The sequence below is a fragment of the Solea solea genome, chromosome 14, assembly GCF_958295425.1.
Source record: "Solea solea chromosome 14, fSolSol10.1, whole genome shotgun sequence".
Taxonomy (NCBI): Eukaryota; Metazoa; Chordata; class Actinopteri; order Pleuronectiformes; family Soleidae; genus Solea; species Solea solea.
Window position 1 is genome coordinate 15,749,674 of NC_081147.1, and position 19,620 is coordinate 15,769,293.

At 40.5% G+C, this 19,620-nt stretch overlaps 1 protein-coding gene across 1 annotated transcript; it reads right to left on the minus strand.

Moving 5' to 3' along the window:
* Positions 1-1,444: 1,444 nt before the first annotated feature.
* Positions 1,445-18,215, minus strand: LOC131472065 (neuronal acetylcholine receptor subunit alpha-3-like). Its single transcript, XM_058648916.1, has 7 exons — positions 17,929-18,215; positions 5,975-6,114; positions 5,811-5,855; positions 5,617-5,726; positions 4,967-5,174; positions 3,832-4,878; positions 1,445-1,997 (listed from the first exon to the last, which is right to left on the minus strand). Exons 1-7 carry the CDS (start codon positions 17,984-17,986, stop codon positions 1,872-1,874), a joined length of 1,734 nt encoding a protein of 577 aa, XP_058504899.1. The 5' UTR covers positions 17,987-18,215; the 3' UTR covers positions 1,445-1,871.
* Between the last annotated feature and the right edge of the window lie 1,405 nt (positions 18,216-19,620).

A 19,620-nucleotide genomic window follows, 5' to 3' on the forward strand; every position in this document is an offset into this window, starting at 1 on the left:
GGCTTTGTACAATATTGGCTTACTCCTCCTGTGTATCAAAAGGTGTGTCACATGGTTTGATATTGGGTCCACTGTTTTTCATGATATTAATATATTATAATATAATATATAATATAAGTGCTGTAAATTAACACATGTATTTTTAGATGTAATCATCAAGGTTCAAGGTGATGATGTTGAGATGTAATGAATTAGGTGCAATTTTAAATCCAAGCTGAAACTTAGAAAGTTTACGGTGAAGTAGCATTTAGCTGTTATGCTGCACACAACTGGAACAAGCTACCATTTTCATATGCTTATGATTGAGCTTTTTAAGAACTAAAGAACTAATAATCTTTCACTTGCACTGTACGTTCTTTTAATCATTTTAAAATAAATGATTGTTTAATGCTGGGCAGCCGATGACCTAGTGGAAAGGGAACTTGTAAACGGAGGATGGCCAGTTCGAATCAGGTCAAGGACCTTAAAAGGTACCTTTAAGCAAGGTCCTGGTCCCAATCTTGGATAAATGGGAGTGTTTCATCAGGATAGGGTAAAAAAAATGTCTGCCAAATCAAATGTGGATCACTGAAAAAGCAGATGAGCCGCTGTGATGACCCCTAGAGACAGAGAAGCCAAAATAGAACAATATTTTATCATATTTTATGGTCTATTTTAGTCTACCTTTTTGTTTTTTCTCTATATGTTTTCTATACTTTTTTAAATTATTATAAAAAGGTGTTGTTAAAAATGTCCATTTTTTAACTGTTAACTACGTATTGCACACTGAGTTGAAATGTGCCATACAAATAAACCTGCTGCCTTTGCCTTTTAGGGAAAAAAGACGTTCTCCTTCCAGACAATTTGCAATTATTTTTCCGACATTGTTGATTTTTGTTGATTTTTGTTGATTTGTTTTTCATGAATGCACCTGACCATTGTCCTTGTTGTTTATTTAACCTTACTGTGGAAATCACACACGACTGTGCTCTTTAGCTCATACTAAGAGGCCATATCTGCAGACTTTTAGATTTTATAGATAAATCTCCCCTCAGAATTGTTCCTTCTTATTTGTGTACATACTAAATCAACATAATCTGGACTTACAATAATGCAAAAACATATTGATGCCAAGAGTTAAAAGACAAGAAAAAAGAAAGCACAATAGGGTGCTGCCACTTTATTGAGAGAATTGTTGGTTGATTGTTAAATAGTATATTAAAGGGGATGGAAGACATAAAAGTTTGAGAAAATTGCTACTAAATTGTCTCAAAAATCTTCTAGATGATTGTTTCTGATCTAGGCAACGTAAGTCATATTTTTTCACCTTTATATATATTTTTTGTGATATTGCCCCAAAGAAAATTCTTTCTATGCCAATACCTCCTTGGCAATAAAACAAATAAAACAGATTCTAAAACAAAACAAAACAGACTTTTTGACCAGATTTGACCAAATATCTGGTCAAATTAAGGATGTGATTTTTGGAGATGACTGTAAACTGAAAAGCTGCTGAGAGGTGAAAAATGGAAGAAGAAAGAGAGGAGAGCAGATGGGAAAATCACTTCTACTAAAGATTGAAATAAAAGCCAACGAGTGTATGACAGCATTGCATGCACATTGAAGGGACAAGAAAGGGGACGGATAGGGGAAATGCAGGTAAGTCAAAACAGACATCTGAGGGCTAAATAGTATGGTGGACAATGTAGTCCCGGAGAAGAGGACAGATGGAGGGGAGACAAAAAATTGAAATGGAGAAAGAAGACAGCCCAGGGTTTGATGTGAAAAAGCTGCAGGATAGATAAATCCCACACTAGTGGAAGTGTGTTACAGAGACAGACACAAGTCGACAAGAAGGAGAGAGAAAAGAGACAGGACAAAGACAAAGTATTTCATTTAAGGAAGCTGATGAGTGGCTGGAGGAAGAGTCCGACAGTTCCCAGCACACACACTGTCACAAAAACCCACAGGAAGATCCTATCAATGACCATGGCAACATACTTCCAGTCGTCCTCCACCTGAGGAGAGGAAAGGAGGGAGTTAAGAGTGTGTGAAAATAAGAAAATTCACATGAATAACATGAAACTCTCCCCTGAAATGTTCCCCACAACCTTAAGTTCAGGATTAGATTCAGGTGACTTCATTAAAATAGCCAACAAAGTGGAGGCCATCAATATTGTTCATCATAGAACACTGTCAGAAGACGGACAAATAGGACGGACATAACAGACTGCAGACTTCAGACTGCAGTAAGAAAAACACCAAGAGTTACTTATGTTTATTTTAAACCTTTTCTCTCCCCTGCCTCTCCTCTCTCCCCCATTGTTCATTTCACCCCAACTGGATGAGGCAGATGGCTGCACATCCTTGAGTCTGTCGGACATTTCTTCCTGGTTTTTCTCTCCACTGACACAAAGTGCCTGCTCATTGTGTGAACTGTTTCTCTTCTCCTCTCCCTATCATATGGTTTCTGCCTTACTATGTACACTGCCTTGATAATCAGATAATGAGTGTTGTGATTTGTTGTTATACAGATAAAATTTGATTTGATTTAATTTGATATGTACGAAATAGCCTGGAAGCAGCACGCATATGGCTATTGTCAGCGTGTGCACAGCTTGTGTGTGCATTCCTTGATCGCTCAGGTGTGGACAATCCGATCATGGCTGCACTGACCATGATGCCTGTGTGTGCCTATAGAGGAGGCCGTATGGCAATTCCAATGCTTTAGAGAAAGATCTCAGCTTTGCTAAGAAAAGATAGAGCCGAGGCAACAAACATATCGGACGCATGCAGGGTGTGCAGGGGGACAAACAAAAAGCTCCGTCTCTGAAACAAACAAGCAGCTTTACACTCCTTTTATAGCTTAGTTTAAATGGTTTCTCCACCATTTACTAAGCAAAGTAGAAACTCCCACACTGAGATAACACATGCAGTATATTTTCTGCTGTGTGTACGTGTGGGTGGGTCTATTCATACGTTTCTAGGGGAGGAATAAAGGTCTCCACAAGGTGAATAATAGCTTTGAGAGTTGAGACTTGAATTAGAGATAGTATATAGTTAATTTAAGGCACAAGGTTAAAGTCCAGTACTGGTTTTGGCCCGAAAGATTGTGTCTATCCCTTCACTTGGGATCATGTTTTTGTCTCTTTTGAGCAACGATAGGTCATGATTTTTATGTACATAAAATAATGTCAGCGAAGTAAAACCAACAACAACATGGTAATATTATGGTATAGTTTTGTAACAGATAGGTAATACCTATTTATAATGCAATTTCTAGTTTATAATAACAGTTGTAATAAGTGGATAATAATAGTACTACTGCAGGTAATAGCTTGGTAATGAAAGGTACTATAGGCTACCACCAGTGAAATACCTTTACTATATTAAAACATTTGTAATTCAACATTGATAATTACTAGTCAACTTAATTACAACTAAGGTTATCCTATGTAGGTCCCACACACATATTTCTATTGTTATTTTTCTTGGGTATTTCTTTGCAATTACGATTAAAATAAGATTCTACAGCCATAATTTTAGTGCCCTATAACAAAATTGTGACTATATTGACCAAGTATTACCATATTTCTTTTTCATTCCACACATTCACCTTCCTTCTGGACACTTACAACATGATAGTCAGTGACTATGAGGAGCGAGTGACAAACATTTGCCTAATTCACATATAACTCGACACTTTCTTTTTTTCTTTTTTACATTACACTCAATACAATACACTCCCTGGCAGTTTGTTTATATTTCATGGGAAGAAAAAAAATCCTCTGCTATTATTCCAAAAATGAATGTGACAAAAATGACATAAAAAAAGTCCCTGCTTGGGCTTACCTCTTTGGCTTTGTTGCGTGTTCTCATGTTCTCTGCGATGTACTTCACACTCTCGATGGCCTGCTTAATCTCTGGCGACACCACGGAGAAGGCCACAACTGCATTGACAGGTGACGAGACATCCTTGGTCCTGGGTAGTTTGGGGGGCTCTGATTCCTGGGGCCCCTGGGTTTGAGATCCCTGAGGAGGGAGAGGAGGAGGAGGAGGAGGAGGAGGGGGAGGAGGGGGGACCATTGAAGGAGGGACAGGAGTCGGCACCTCCTTGCCTCTATAAGGGCACCTCCTGTTTATATTTCGTTTCATGTTGTGGTTCATCTTGCCGTACTCCACACAGTTCATGGAACCACCGGCTGAGTTGGACTCTCCTCCCCCTGCACCACCATCCAGCGATGGACAGCTCACACCCCCAGTTAAACCTCCAATACTAACACTTCCTGAGCTACTTCCACCTAGTATGCTGTTTTTCCTTATCTTCTTTCCTCCACTGCTCCCTTCTCGTCCTTCTCCTCCTCCTGTTCCTGCAGTGATAGCAGGAGAGGAGCAGCCTTGGTCGATTGGCCGCCTCATCAGCATCACCCTGGGCAGCACCCCAAGGAACACTGATCTCACCCACTCTGGCATTGTGTGAGTCATGGGGGTGCGGTAGTGGACGTTCAGCACAAAGACAGTGATCACAATGCTGAGCGTGACAAAAATCATGGTGAAGAGGAGGTACTCGCCGATCAGAGGGATGACGAGTGATGTTGAGGGGATGGTCTCAGTGATGACCAGTAGGAATACAGTGAGCGAGAGGAGGACAGAGATACACAGGGTCACCTTCTCGCCACAGTCAGATGGAAGGTAAAAGACCAGCACTGTGAGGAAGGAGATGAGCAGGCAGGGAATGATCAGGTTGATGGTGTAGAAGAGCGGCAAGCGGCGGATGTAGAAGGAGTAGGTGATGTCTGGGTAGATCTCCTCGCAGCAGTTATACTTGATATCATGCTTGTATCCTGGCGCATCTATGATCTCCCACTCCCCACTTTCCCAGAAGTCTTTCAGGTTGACCTGTGGAAATGCACAGTGGAAAAGTTATTTAGAATGAACCTAAATCCACAAAGCAGCGAAACGTCATACACAAGAATCCTGCCCTAACCTTTGAGCCAATGAGCACCAGGTCGATCTTGGCTTTGTCGTAAGTCCAGGAGCCAAACTTCATGGAGCAGTTCTGGTAGTCAAAGGGGAAGTAGGTGATGTCCATGGGGCAGGAGGATTTGAAGATAGCTGGAGGAACCCAGGTGATGGTGCCATCAAACTTCAGCAGAGCCTTGGTTTTGTCTTCCACAAGGAAATCACCCACAGCACTATGAAAGAGGATTTCCAAGGAGATGTAAATGTCATTTCATTTACAGCAACATCTTTTGGTGAAGTGGCATGTTGCAGTTAAATACCGTTCACCTCACTCTTCCCCCCAATTATCATTAAAGTCTACATTTTAGTTTAGTTTGTCCACTGTGGGCTAAAGTAAAAACACTGTGGTCTCCATAGGTAGATCACTTATCATAAATCTTACACACTGCAGCTTTAATAGCAATTACATCAATAAAGTCGAAATGTCAAAAGGTGCTGAATATTAATAAACAGCATCAGGAGAAAGAGTAACAACAAAATGTACTCTTATGAAATACTGTATGTTACAAATATTACCTATGGTGGGTGATAATAATACAAACCACCACACTTTCTTCCTCACAAAACTTTTGCCCAAAGAAACGTCACCTCTGGCTGTCTGTGAGAAAAACTTACTTGTTGTACAAAACAATGTCTGGTCTCCAAATTTTATTGGAGGGAACTCGTATGAACTCAATTCCATCATATTCAACAGGAGCCCATTTCAGCTTGTAGTCGTTCCACACCTTAAAAAAACCCAAAACAAATGTAAGTGACTGTGTACAAATAACGTTGCAGACTAGATTCACATGTAGATAAACGTCACTCACATGTCTCAGCCACAGATTGGTTTCCATAATCTGATTCACCTCATCCTTTCAGGACAAAAAGGACAAATTAGTCACGAGAGTTAAAGAGATTTGGATAAATGCAATGACGTATGTGGGTTTTATGAAACTTGATTATCTCTTCATAGACAACAGCCTATTCTTACCACTTTTACCAGCTGAGATATGGAGACCTCAAACTCCACTGTAACTGGATCAGATACATTCTCCACTGGTCGGATGAACTGGTTGTACCTGCGGAACAACCTGCGAAATAATCTGTCCTCTGCTTTAGATGAAAGGCAGCCTATTTAAACAAAGAGGGAGAAGAAATGGAAGGAGAGGGAAATAAGCAATTGGAAAACAACATAATGGCACAGATAAAAGCAAAATAATGTCACTTTACATTTACTGTATTATGTTAAAACATGGAGGCTGAGAACTGTGCTGAGACCATAACTGCAAGAGAATTGAACCTGTATTCAATATTAATTAAAGAAATGAAATGAAGCTTATTTTAGTTTAGTTTTTATGTTGATTTAGATTAAATGACCCTTTAACTATTTAATCAATGTCGCTCTGCCCTGGAATGCTCTGGATAGACGGCTGTGAGGGATGAAAATAAAGGCAAAGTTTGAAAGCTTTTAATGGATCTCTATTGACAAAACACTGAAGGTGAAAAATAATGCATTCTTTCCTGCATCAGTCTGCACAAGTGTTTGTGCCCTTTGTGAGGATGGATTGAAGGTTATATTGTCGAGAACTCCAACTAACACTGAGGCCTGGCATGGCACATGGATCCACGTCTGTGCAAGCAGAACATCCCCATGAGGGACAGCAAACACTCACGCCAACAGAACAACCTCGGAATCACTGCAGCACTAAGCTTCAATCGCCATTTTGTCCACGCAGTGGTAAATAAACACAGAGCAGCTGTTAATTATTTCAAAGTCAGCCATTTAAAACATTGACAGTTGGTGCGCTCTTGAATTTTTAACTGACTAATACATTTTCAAAATAAAAAAAGCAGAGGCCAGTCTCTCCTTTCAGGTCAAGAAGTGATGCACTTATTATTCAACACAGTCCCAGACCATCAAACTTGCACTTAGCGAGCAGTGTGAACCATTACAGAGAGTGCGCTTCACCAAAAGGGTAAAACTTGCTTGACCCATATACAGTACACACTAATAGCTCCATTCAATGGAAAGGTTTGTTTCTTTGACAACATCTAAATAAAACATTGTCCTTTAATGGAATACTTTCTTGCTGCGTGAGTAAGTCATTTCTCTACAAGGCATTTAAAACCTATATTTGGTTTAATAATCAGTAAAACTCTACTGTCATACTTGTTTTCAATTCAGTGTCATTCCTCCAGTTTTGTTTTTGTAAATAAAACATTTCATTTCTTCAGAGAAACCATGTGTGTGTCTTTGGTCTTCGACCTCAGTCCCCGAAACTATGACTGTCTCCACTCAACGTCCACATACTCCACAGTATCGCCTTTTACAAAACAGATATATATAAATAGAAGCCCTATAGCAGTTCCACTTATTGCAGTTGGGAATACAGTCAGATGAATATCTTGCAGACATACAGTAAATATCATATTACAGTCTGCTTTCTCATTTTGAACGACTTGTTCATTTCCTCTATGTTCACAAATCAGACTTGTTATGGCAGGGGAAATAACAATGTAATCAAATTGTATCCCTTGTTTGTTTATTTTGTGGGGCTATCTAAATTGTAAGCCTGACAATTAATGTTAGACCCTGACAATAACTTTACTGAAAACACACATGGGGTAAAAAGTAAAATTTAAGTGTCTTGGATTCTTGTTCACGAGTGAGGGAACAATGGAGCATGAGATTGGCCGGCGTGCTATTGCGTTAATTCCGCCACACCGTTGTGACAAAAAGGGAGCCAAGTCAAAAGGCAAAGCTCTCGATCTCCTCGTCAATCCCCTGGGAACAAGATTGTGGGTACAAGTGGCCAAAAATGGGTTTTCTCAGGAAGGCGATTGGTGGTCTCCCTTAGAAATAGAAAGAGAACTTCAGTCATCCAGGAGAGACTAGAAACAGAGCCCCTGCTCCTTTGCGTGGAAACAGACCACTTAGGAGATTATATCTCCTTATTAACCTGGGAGTGCCAACCCAGTCCCAGTCAGTGTTGGAAGATGTGGTCAGGGAAAGTTTGGGGTCCTCTAGCTAGAGCTGCTACACCTGCAACCCTATCTCGGATTAACAGTTGACGATGGATGGATGGATGATGACCATATATATCTCCAAACAATTAGACCCACGTGAGGTCAAGATTAAAATGTGAACAAGTTGCTGTAGCAAAATGTGGTTGCACAGATTTGTTTCCTGTTACGTACGTTAACCCAAACACTTTCACTGCTTTCATCCTAATCTCTCTGAAGGAAACCAAATACATCATCTGGGGTATAAGAAAAAGCTGACAGCTAAAAATAAACTAAAAATAAAACCCATCAATTCTAGCTCCATCACAGTATGGGTTATAAAAGTTAGTTATACAAAGTTCTATACTGTGGTGGCTTCAAACTCACTCATACAGAGTTATCTGAGGTCACCTGTAGCAACGAGCTGAGTCTTAAAGCTTAATGAAAAGGCCTTTCTCAAGAGACAGTTTTGTAATTTCAGGCGTGGTACCTGCCCTTAAAAAGTGCCCACTGCTCCCTGATTCGCTGCCCTGTACAAACCTTCTTTAAGCCTCTAATTGGCTGTGGGGAAAACAAAAGCAATTAAAATCTGTCCATTAATTGGACCTTTTGTTCAGTGTGACAAAACTTTTTTTTTTATTCCTTCTTCATGTGTTGGCACAGACACTCACTTAATCCCCTTCGTTGTTCTGCTTGATCTTAAGTAGCTTTAATTTCAAGGAATTAAATTACAACCTTTGGTCTTTAACCTCAGTTAATGCTGCATGTGACTTTGACTGCCTGTCGTCGACCAATCATGATTTTTGTAAACTCCCATTTTGAAGCCTAGAGTTTAGTGTTTTGGCCAGTGTGACATCCACTTACATCTGCAACCATGCACACACTGTACTGGCTGTCAACCACATGGTGTCTCAATTAGGTCTGCAACTAACTGTTATTTTCATAATCGATTCATCTGTCGATTATTCTCTCGATTAATCGACTTGTATCATGTAAAATAAATGTAAAACGTTGTTAAGCTTCTGATGGTGACGTGAAATCAGCTGGACACTCGTGACCATTTCTCTGGGTATGCATTTATTCCAGATGTGCTAACAAAGTGACAAGCCAAGGCTAAAGTCAATTAAGCCAAGCAGTCATGCATTTCACACTTAAATAGCAACATTGATTTGGTATTAACAAGCCAAACAGTGAGTCCGTCTCTCATTGGCTACAGAAGCTAAATCTGCAAAAAAGACTATTTCCCTCTAAGAAGCTCTTTGATCACGTATGTGCTTAACAGGATGAGCCTGGGAGCAAGCAGTGGACATTCTGAAGGAACTAATTACCCTCCAATAATAACTCTGCTGACAGTGTGAGCGCATGGTTAAAAGATACAAAGCCAAAGCCGAGTGAAGAGATGGGAGGAGAAAAGTGACAGAGAAAGTGAGTCTTTGCTCTCCAGGGCTTTAGATGGCCTGACCATGACATGCAGAGTGACGCACACAAGGATCCACAGTGATTACTGCATGTGATGCGACTCCCATGGAGCATATTTATGTGTGTTTTCATGTATGACGGTTTGCACATGAAGTACACTCATGAATGTGTGTACACATGTTCCTCCTATACATGCATGTCCATTCACCTTTGATTTGACTCACTCTGAAGCCATATGATTTTTTGGTGAACTGGTGCATGAAATGCAATATTTTCTTGCCTCTGTGCTTTCATATGAGACAATGTAGCCTATTGTATAGGTAAGATTTTTTGCACCAGATATTTTCACACAAAAAATGATCTAATGGGGAGTCTGGATCTACAAGCAGACCTGGATTCCATGTATTATCAATATCCAGAACAAAACTAAAGCCATTAATATCGAGATAAGAGTCCTTAACATCAACAGATAATGGCCCTACATCACAGACATGAGATGCTGTCACTAGAATGATAGTGGAAGGCAACAGTCACAGCATCTGAGACCCATTAGGACATCTTCCTGCTTCCTCTCATCATTACAATTTCTATGTATCCTATAGCAATTTTGTGGTGTTATAGCCAATGATGTTTCCACATTCCCTCAGGCTCAAGTCAGATGTAGGTTCTATGTCAGTGTCTGGTCATGTGTAAAAACAGTTGCCTGAAGTGACATACAGTACATACACTGGCCTAAGTTATTTCTACTCGCCAGGTCACAGGTAGAATGTATAACTCATCTTTAAGGAAGACCTAAATATTATGTGGTCCTGCATAATTCATGTTTTACAACTGTTCATTTTTGCTATGTTGCCATTAGCAAAAAGACAGTCAACCGAAAGGATCGAGTGACATCATGTCTCCTTATACACTAAGACACACACTCAGCGACCACAACCAGGTTCTTATTTGTTCCATAGACTTTCACAGAAACTGGCAGATGTACCTTTTAAAATAAAGCTCCTTCTGACTGGAACAATCTACCCATTTCTTTATTTCTTGTTTATATTATTAACAATGAACTTTCATTCTCTAAAACCATCAAGTTGTTGCTCTTCTATTTTTGTGTTGTTTTGCCTGTCAATTTTTACCTGTTAATGTCACCATTTTAACTTCTAAATTTAGCATTTATGTCAGTGTGTGTATGGAAACACATATGTCATGACTGTCACTTCTTTTGTTAATATGTTGTATTTTACGCTTTGCGTTGGACCATCTTGGTTTACAGTTCATGACATCTTGTTGCATATGGGGCTGCAGACTGTTGAAAACACTGGCTTTAGGTACATGATTGTAGAACTGGATGAAGGTTGGTTGTATTTCCTGTAGACAGACAGGTGCCGGTGTGTCTTTTTCCCTGAAGACGAGATGCAGGATTCTTCATGGTAAGAAAACAAGTTGACAGAGGAAGTGTAATGCCCTGGGAAATATTCTGCTGGGAAAGTGTGTGCTCAGCCAAACTGCAAAAGTTGGGTTGACAAAGACTTCAAGATTATAACTTATCCTCCAAATTCCCCAAATGTCAGTAAAAATGAAGCATATGCAGAATGTGGTGGGAAAAATAGAAGAGAAGCCCATTAAGAGAAAATATGATGGTATCAAAGGGGAAGAAAAGTGGGAGGAATATGTTTGGATATGCTCATCCTCTTGCTCAACCACCTCCCTGGCTTTCCACTTCTCACCATCTCTCCTTCCATGCTAAAGCATGACTCAGTTCTCTGCCTGCACTAAAGACCAGGCTGTCCCAGAGGAATCAAACAACAGGGCTGTCTGGAGGAAGATGTCTGTGAAAAAGAGAGAGAGAATGAGTGTGTGTGTGTGTGTGATGATGGTGGTAAAGAGGAGGGGAATACGATGGTTTAAGCCAGAGAGACGCCTCTGTCTCTGCCTGTGCTGTGGTGGTAGCACACAAATGTGTGTGTGAGGGAAGGAGCGGGGGAGGGTGGTTTGGTTACAATGATCACACGACAATCGCGTTAAGAGGATCCTGCAGCCACCACACAGTCCCTAAGCCACACACACACATAACAAACGCACACACACGCACGCACACTGATTGTCTGTCAGGCTTTAATGCAGCTATATTGCTTCTGGAAGAGAAACTAGAGAGCTGCTCCGTACTTCAAAGCTCAGAAGAGCATTTCAGTTTTGCAGATTAGCAAATGTGCTTGATGATATTGTGCAGACAACTCCATACAAGCAGATTTAAAGTACATTTCCACCACATATGACGCAAATGTTTTACATGGTATCAGTCAAAAGCAGCAAGTACACATTCATTTTTATGTAAATTGTGAATATCACAAATGGCAGACAACTGTGTATGTTCACGACGAGACACTGTTGATAACACAAGTATATCTCTAAAGGTCAATGGATTGAAAGCAACAGCTTTTCACACATTTCACCTCTCATGATCCCAGAGGTTTCCTCAGTTCTAATCCAGTGACACGAATAGCACAAGTGATGTAGTGCAATCAGTTGCCTCACATTCAGTGAAAACAAACCATTAGATAAAGGCTACGGAGGCTCAATATAGTATGTTTGACATCTGTCTCACATTTGCTTTCTGCTAATGTATGATACAAGGGAGAGGATGGAGTCCTAGAATTAGGGATGCACGATATATCGGCATTAATATTGGTATCGGCCGATGTTCGTCATTTTTTAACATATCGGCATCGGTGCAATGAGTAAAACTGCGCCGATTTTAACAACCGATGTTTATACCCGTCTAATTGCTGTTTGTGTATGTGTGTCGGGAAGGGGACAGCGTCAGTGACGCAAGCGCAGCACAAGGTGTGTGTGTGTGTGTGTGTGGAGGAGAGAGAATGTCAGCGGTGTGGGCGATTTTTCAGGGTGTCAATAGAAGATACGCGAAAAGCATTATGCAACACTTGCAAAGTCGAGGAGGGTTCCGCGTCAAGTCATTCAATACCACAAATTTGATCATGTCATTTGAAAAACCGCCACCCAGAAGTACACAAACAACGGCAGGAAGCTAACGCTAGTAACATTAGGCAGCAGACAAAAAGAAAGCAGCGCAGCTGGGACTCGACCAAAGGAAGACAGTGGCCAGGGCAATAACGATCAAGGTAATGGAAATGATTGCTCTTGACGACCAGCCGAGGGTTCCGACGGTTGATAGCGCATATTGAACCCCGCAACAACCTGCCAAGTCGGTGCTACTTTTCCGATGTTTTGCAATTGAATAAATATCTGGTTGCCATGAATACTGGCACGTTTGATAAAGTATTTTAACATGATTTTTTTTAATTATGGCAGCTCTTAGTAGAGCTTGTCAGGTATTGTTTCTCATATCTGTTGTGTAGTTTTATTGTGAAGGGAAGTGGCGCGGTTGTTGTTGCCGGGAGGAAGGGTTGTTGACTTTATTTACGTACCCAGTATAGACGCCCTTATCTCGGTTACAGTAACTTTGGCAGGGTATTATTTTTATTTATGTTCATGTTTGTAATTTATGATCCAAACTTTCTCACAGGAGTTTAGTGAGTTGAGGGAGTTAAACTGTACTTTAATTTAGTTACACACTTGCTACAAGTGGTAAAGGTTTCTAAAAACCTTTACTTGTAGTTGGTTACTTGTGTCTTATGTGACCTTGTTATTTGGAGGTAAAACATGTTTTGAAAATAAAGAAAGACATTCAAAAATTCAGCTTGCATGATTTTCATTCTGTACAAACTTTTATCATCTCAGAAACTTTTTTTAAAAAACATATATCGATATCGGTAAATATCGGTTATCGGCCATAGCAGCAATATTAATATCGGATATCGGTATCGGTGGAAATAGTCATATCGGTGCATCCCTACCTAGAATATATATAAAGAAATGGATGTAGTATTTCGAGTTCCTTCTGAAATTAAATAGGAAGTGAAAATATGAATAGCTACTTGGGGGTGACCCCACTGGATGAACAAAGAACTGAGTTTAAATGGAAGTCTATGGGAAAATGTGTAAACATCAGTAAAAACATTTTTTTTTATCATTTCAATGGTCTCAATAGATAGTTTAGTACATATTTGACAGCTGGAATCATGCAACAAGAGTCTGTTTGCAGGTGATGCCTCTGAACTGTGCCAGTAAAATTCTGGAGACTTCTAAATGGAAGTTCAGATTTTCAGATTTTCGCCATTTGCCACATGGTCCTGAGACATGCTGACGCTCACCACAATCTACTCCACAGACTGTAGGTTTATTTTGAGTGTCATAACTCCACCTAACAACCCCTTGCTGTCCAGAATTCACTCACTCTCATTCACTATACAGCTACTCCATCCAAATTCTATTTTAGACTAAAATACTCAAATCCGATGGGCTGCAGTATCAGCATTTCCTCCGATATAGTAACAAATCTCTTGATCCTGGCTGGCAAGAGACAATACCTTCTATAGCCCACTAATCGGACCCCCACTGGGAGCTTTTGTGTCATGTGTGTATGTTTTCCAGGCACTTATCTGCATACACAGCCCTGTTCACAACCATAAAAAAGCCCACACAGCCCATGAGGGATTGAGGGAAGAGGAAGGTGAGAGCAAAATCCTTTCATTTTTCTGGGATGTGTATAATTTAATCACCTCTAAATTGCAATGAGACAATAGACGTTGTCTCCCTTCAGAAAAATCTGTTCTCCTGAGACAGTATTGGTGACATCCTCCACAAATGTCCTGCTCCTTTAAAAAGTTACCCAGTTTAAGGACAATGTAATAAAACAGAGGAAAAGGACAAAGTGTGTGTGTCTGTGTGTGTGTGTGAATGGGTGTGTGTGTGTGTCTGCATCAAGTTGCAGCATGTGTGAAGCCTGAATAAACATAAATGACTCCAATTTGATAATGTGAAGACACTCTCCCATGGGAAGGACACCGAGTAACACGTCTGGGACAAACTCACGGTTGCATTGCTGTACAACATTTTCACATAGCAGCAGCTATTCAGCCTAAGACCAGAATAATCACACCGCCTACGGTTCCTATTCCAAAACACAGTGTTTTTCATACTCTTGCCAGGAAAGGTTTGTGTTTGTTTGAGATAAACTGAAGAAGGGCATTTGGTATGAACAACAATTCCCAGTGAGGCTGAACCAATCAAGAAACCACTTATATCCACTTATTATGCACTGAAAACATTTGGTCAAGTTTAAAGACTGACATGTGTTTTGTTCCACAGAATATTTCCTAGAGAAACAGTCAAGTATCAGAGGAAGTGTTGGCCATCTCAGGTGAGGGCACGCGTGAAGATCATAACAGTTACAGTTTTGGTAACTAAAACCCGTACTAAAGCTAACTTCACAATAAATATTTTCTTCTTCATTTGCTTAAATGGCAGCATGAATGAGCAGCTCTGTCTAGCTCCTCATTAGTGATCCTAAGACGTTCTCAGGATGGGATATAATACTTCCACCATCCAGTGAATTCCCATGGTCTCCTACCAGTTGGAAACTCCCAAACAACTTCCAATGGAAGGTGTTGAGGGGGGCATCCTAATCAGGATGCTCAAAATTTGCTGTTCCTTTCAAAAGTAACAGCAACTCTTCTTCTAGCTCCCTGCAGATGTCCAGATCCCACTATCTGTAAAGCTGAGCTCAACCAGCCAAAAGAGAAAGCTCATTTCATTATTTCAGTCACCACCCAAAGCTCATCATGACTGTCGGTCAGAGTTGAGATGTATAGATGAACTGGTGAATCAGCTCCCTCTTCACTACAGTGACCTGCTCCAACAGCCATAGTACTACAAAGTCCACACAGATCAGCCTGTCCATCTCACATTCAACGAACAAGAACCCAAAAAAAAACTCCTTCACTTGAGCAAGAAACTCTTAACCAACCCACTGAAGATACAATTTGACAGCAAAGTCACAAAAACCTAAATTGTAAGTAGAAAGGAAATGTTTTTCAGCTTAGTGACACATAAAATGAAACTTAACGCCGCTTTTCTCAACTTCACTGTCTATGTAGGGCAGAAGCAAACATCACAGTACATCCCACAATATGACAGGTGTCAAAGCACAAAAAAACACATTGACACAACATCAACGCATTGCCAACTTACTTGCCAGATTAAAGCAAGTTATTTTAAAAGACACAGGTTAGAAAGATGCTCATTGAGATGAGTTCTCCCCTCTGTACTCTTTGTCCATGTTATTAGTGAGATAAAGAGCAGCATTCAACACAGTATAAAAGGTTTGCAAAGCAGTTACCTTGTTTTGTTCTGCTCTGGGTTCCCTTGAGAGCCAAACTCTACTTCAAAATCTGCTGTTTTAAAGAACACAGTGGAGTGGCTTCCATGAACTACAGACTAAGGTACTCGATAACATAGGAAAGAAGGAAATGGATCACACAGCAAAAAAAGGAGACAATATGTCAAAGTTATTTAGTGTCAAGAAGCTCCACCAGAAACATTTCCTTCACTGTTAAAGACCACAAGGAACAATCTACCAGTTGCAAAATGCCCTTGAGCAAGAGAGTGAATCCATACCGCTCCAGGACTACACTGTCAATACAATACACTACAATACCTGAGTTTGGAGCCCACATTCATTTACAGCTGGAGAATTCAGGTATGAAATCAACACCGACAGTCAATAAGCTACTGAAACAGAAACATGTGTCGTTCATGTGTTGACTCGGTTTGCACACGCATGGGCTCCTCACAGCTGCTCCATGGACCAAGTTGTGAGCTAATGCTACATGTCATGGTCTTGGAGAAAACTAAACCCTTCAAGCATGTCAAAATATCCCAGATGAATTACACATTCCTGATCTCACAGGCTGTTAAGTGCCTGATACCATGCACCTGTAACAAGAATTTCCCAGGAACCCCAAAAAATACATCTTGGAAGTGTTCATGCTGTACTTCAATGGGGGGGGGGCCTTAATGCAATGCGAAATTTGACAAATGGTCCAAACCATCACTTTGAAGACATTTTGATGAGAACAAGTCTGGCCGATCCTCATAATGTCAGGTGGCCTTTTGAGGGCTAAAGGAAAAGCTTAGACGGTTAGTATCGGGTTTAGAGATGTAGTCCTCACAACTCTCCCAAATAAGTGTGTTTGTTACCTCTTGAAAACCTTTTCTGGCATAAACATTGACCTTGTCAGGACCATCAGTCTTCATGGAGACCAAACAGAGCCGGCCAAGGCATAAGTGAACAAATTCTGCTTTTCCATTACATGGTACTGGCACAACGCGGCATGGTTCAGCACGGCTCGACTCAACACGGTTTGGTTGGTTTTCCATCACAATATAGTACCTCCTATGTAGTCATAGCATATCATAGCACGGTCATGAGTTTGTGTGATACACGACACACACAGTGACTAGTGACTTGTAAAGCAGTTGTTTTTGATGAACTGAATCATCAGAATCAGTTCATTAATAATATTAGTTCAGTACTTCTTGCATGACTGGAGCACACAGTGTTTTTAATTGATCAGTCCGGCATTGTTTGGTTTGATTCTTGTGTCGGACGTCTTGCTCATGCCTCTTCCAGTGCCTGCACTGCAGTCAGTGTCCGGCAGTCTAACGACGTCACGCATAGTATCAGCTCAGCTCGCTTGGAACCTCGCCAGAGCAGGAACTAAAAAAGTAGCAGGTACTATCACTAATGGAAAAGCAAATAAAGTGTGCCAAGTCCAGCCGTGCCAGTAGCGTGTAGTAAAGCGCTATAAGTGGCATCATACCAAATAGTGTGTGGAGAAATTTTTTTTTTCAAATATTAAAGAAGTCTTTAATATGAAGATATAGTGTATATTTGCACGCCTGTTCTATGTTTTAACAGCCATGTCATGAAACATTTAGTGCTTCACTTTGAATACGAAAGTGCAAATTAACACTAAGCCACCTTTGTGATTTGACTGCCCCGTAACATTAATAAACAAACAAGAGTGACACTGGTTTGGTGTAAATAACACAACTTAAAACAATTAAGTGTGTTAAATGTGTATCAATAATAGTTGAGCACCTGCTACTACAAGGTGGGGGGGGGGGGGGGGATTACATTCAGCTGAGGGCCCTCTGGAGGCTTTGGCCGGCCCTGAGACCAAAACCTGGTACTATAGGGCTGGTGTCTCGTGTCCTAAGAAGAAAAGCTGTGTGTGTGTGTGTGTGTGTGTGTGTGAAGCCCTAGCTTTGCGCACTTTACGACTCAGAATAATTAAAATGGCAACTGCACCGTGTGCCACTTGTCACTTTTCATACATGAGCGCGCACATTCTGTACAAAACTAAACTGAATAAACGTTATTATCATCGTGACATGTTTTTATCCAGGGCTTGGGAATAAAAGGTGTGTTTTTCACTGCTCTGTGGGTCATAAGGGAGTTTATCAGAGGTGGTCATACTGAATCCAAAGCAAGGTCAAAATTCATCTCGCGAAATAAAGTGACAGTGGTTTAAAATACACTTCAACTAAAGTCTATAATGTTCGCGTCGCGAGTCCAACACCGACCCACGGCGCGTCGTGTCTTACCTTGCGCCGCGAGGAGAAGCAGCAGGAGGACGCGTGTCAATGTCCCGGTGAAATTCATCGATACATCCACGCTTGGCGAAGCCTCCGGTGCGCGAAAGATGAAGCTGACGAGGGAAGAGAAGTGTTGTCAGTTAAACTGTGAGAATTACAGCATTTCCCCTTCGCGCTTCGGAGCGTGGAGAGGTTGGACTTGTGGTGCGCTCTGCAGACATGGAGACAACTTCTGCACGTCCCTCCTCCCTCTGTCCGTCCCTCACTCCCACCCACTCACCCGTGGGCCAAACTCACAGCGACCGGACTCACAGGTGAGAAGTTTACAATATTAGAATATCTATCTATCTATCTATCTATCTATCTTGTTTGTCTGACCACAGTTTGAGGAAAAAAAGTGTTTTTAATTGTGTTTTAACCTTTTGTTCTTTTATTGTCTGTGAAATATCCTGCTGTGAATTTAATAAATATTTAAAGTAAAACTTCCATTTCTAGATTCTCTACCTGCTGTTTGGAATGAGTTGCAAATGGACTTAAAGGTGAGGTTTATCTCATTTAAATTAATTGGATGAATGCTTTTAAATTCAGAATGAGATAACTGGAGGAGGAGTTTATTAAATGTATTCCTCAATTTTATTTATTTAGATGTGTTGTCTATTATGTGTGCTGTTGCACGTCTTGCCATTAAATAAGAGGTTCTTAATCTTAGTAGGACTTTTTCCTGGTTAAATAAAGGTTCAATTAAATGAATTACAATCAACTCGCAAATATGTGATGAAACTATCTGATGTTAAATGCTCTGAGCCAATACATAATAAGACAGGGAGAAATAGCTTTTAGAAGATCTGTCCCTTCATACAGAATGAAACTGTAGTATGTGCGTGCATGGTTGACCTCTGTGTGTGTTGTATTCAGCAGCAAAAGTGATGTTTTTGTATCTGCCCTGTTGAAATATTCAGTGTCTATAATTCCTCAGCCCAGAAACTACATCACTGTACCGGTTACTGTATCTGTGTGATTTTAAGTGCCTCAATAAAGTCTCCTCGCTGTTTGAATCAAAGTTATTTTAATTACATTTTATTTTATTTCTTTACCTTAACTTAATTTACCTAAGATAAAGATTTACATGAGCCAAAAAAAACAAATATCCGAGGGTATTTCCCACAGCACTGAGCTTTGAAGGTAAAAGGTCAACCTGTGACCTTTTTTGTCACTGATTGAACAGTGTTGAGTCATTTTGAAGAACTTCATCAAATATAATTTAAATAACATAAGTTGCGTTTTGTGGGTTTAAATGCATGAACGTTCAGTATTTGAACTGAAAACATGTCATTTCAAAAGCAGGAATTTCTCTGGAGAGGAGACTTTTGTCCTGCAGGTTTACAACCAGCCAGGTACAATCAAAAAGATGACAGAGGAACTCACCGCTACTCTACTGCCTCATTCTTTGTCTGTTGTCCTGTATCTGCCCCTGTGTGATGCACTGTGAAGTAACAGCAGGCGTTTGGTGAGACAGCTCAGACAAAGCAGGAGGACCTTGTGAGCCGATGGAGACAGTCAAGCAAAAGGAAAGGGGCAAGTGTTGCAATAACATGTACCAGACCCAACACTCATCCACATCACACTAATAGCACTAAGTTGATGTTTTCTTAAGTTCTATCGTTTAAATAAACCTTTTTAGTCAAACAGATATGAATGAAA

Coding starts and splice junctions, on each gene's coding strand:
- LOC131472065 (XM_058648916.1), bottom strand. CDS start 17,986: ATGAATTTCACCGGGACATTGACACGCGTCCTCCTGCTGCTTCTCCTC. Junction 5,727..5,810: donor CCAATCTGTGGCTGAGACAT/GTGAGTGACGTT, acceptor GGTTTTTTTAAG/GTGTGGAACGACTACAAGCT. Junction 5,175..5,616: donor GACATTGTTTTGTACAACAA/GTAAGTTTTTCT, acceptor CCTCTTTCATAG/TGCTGTGGGTGATTTCCTTG.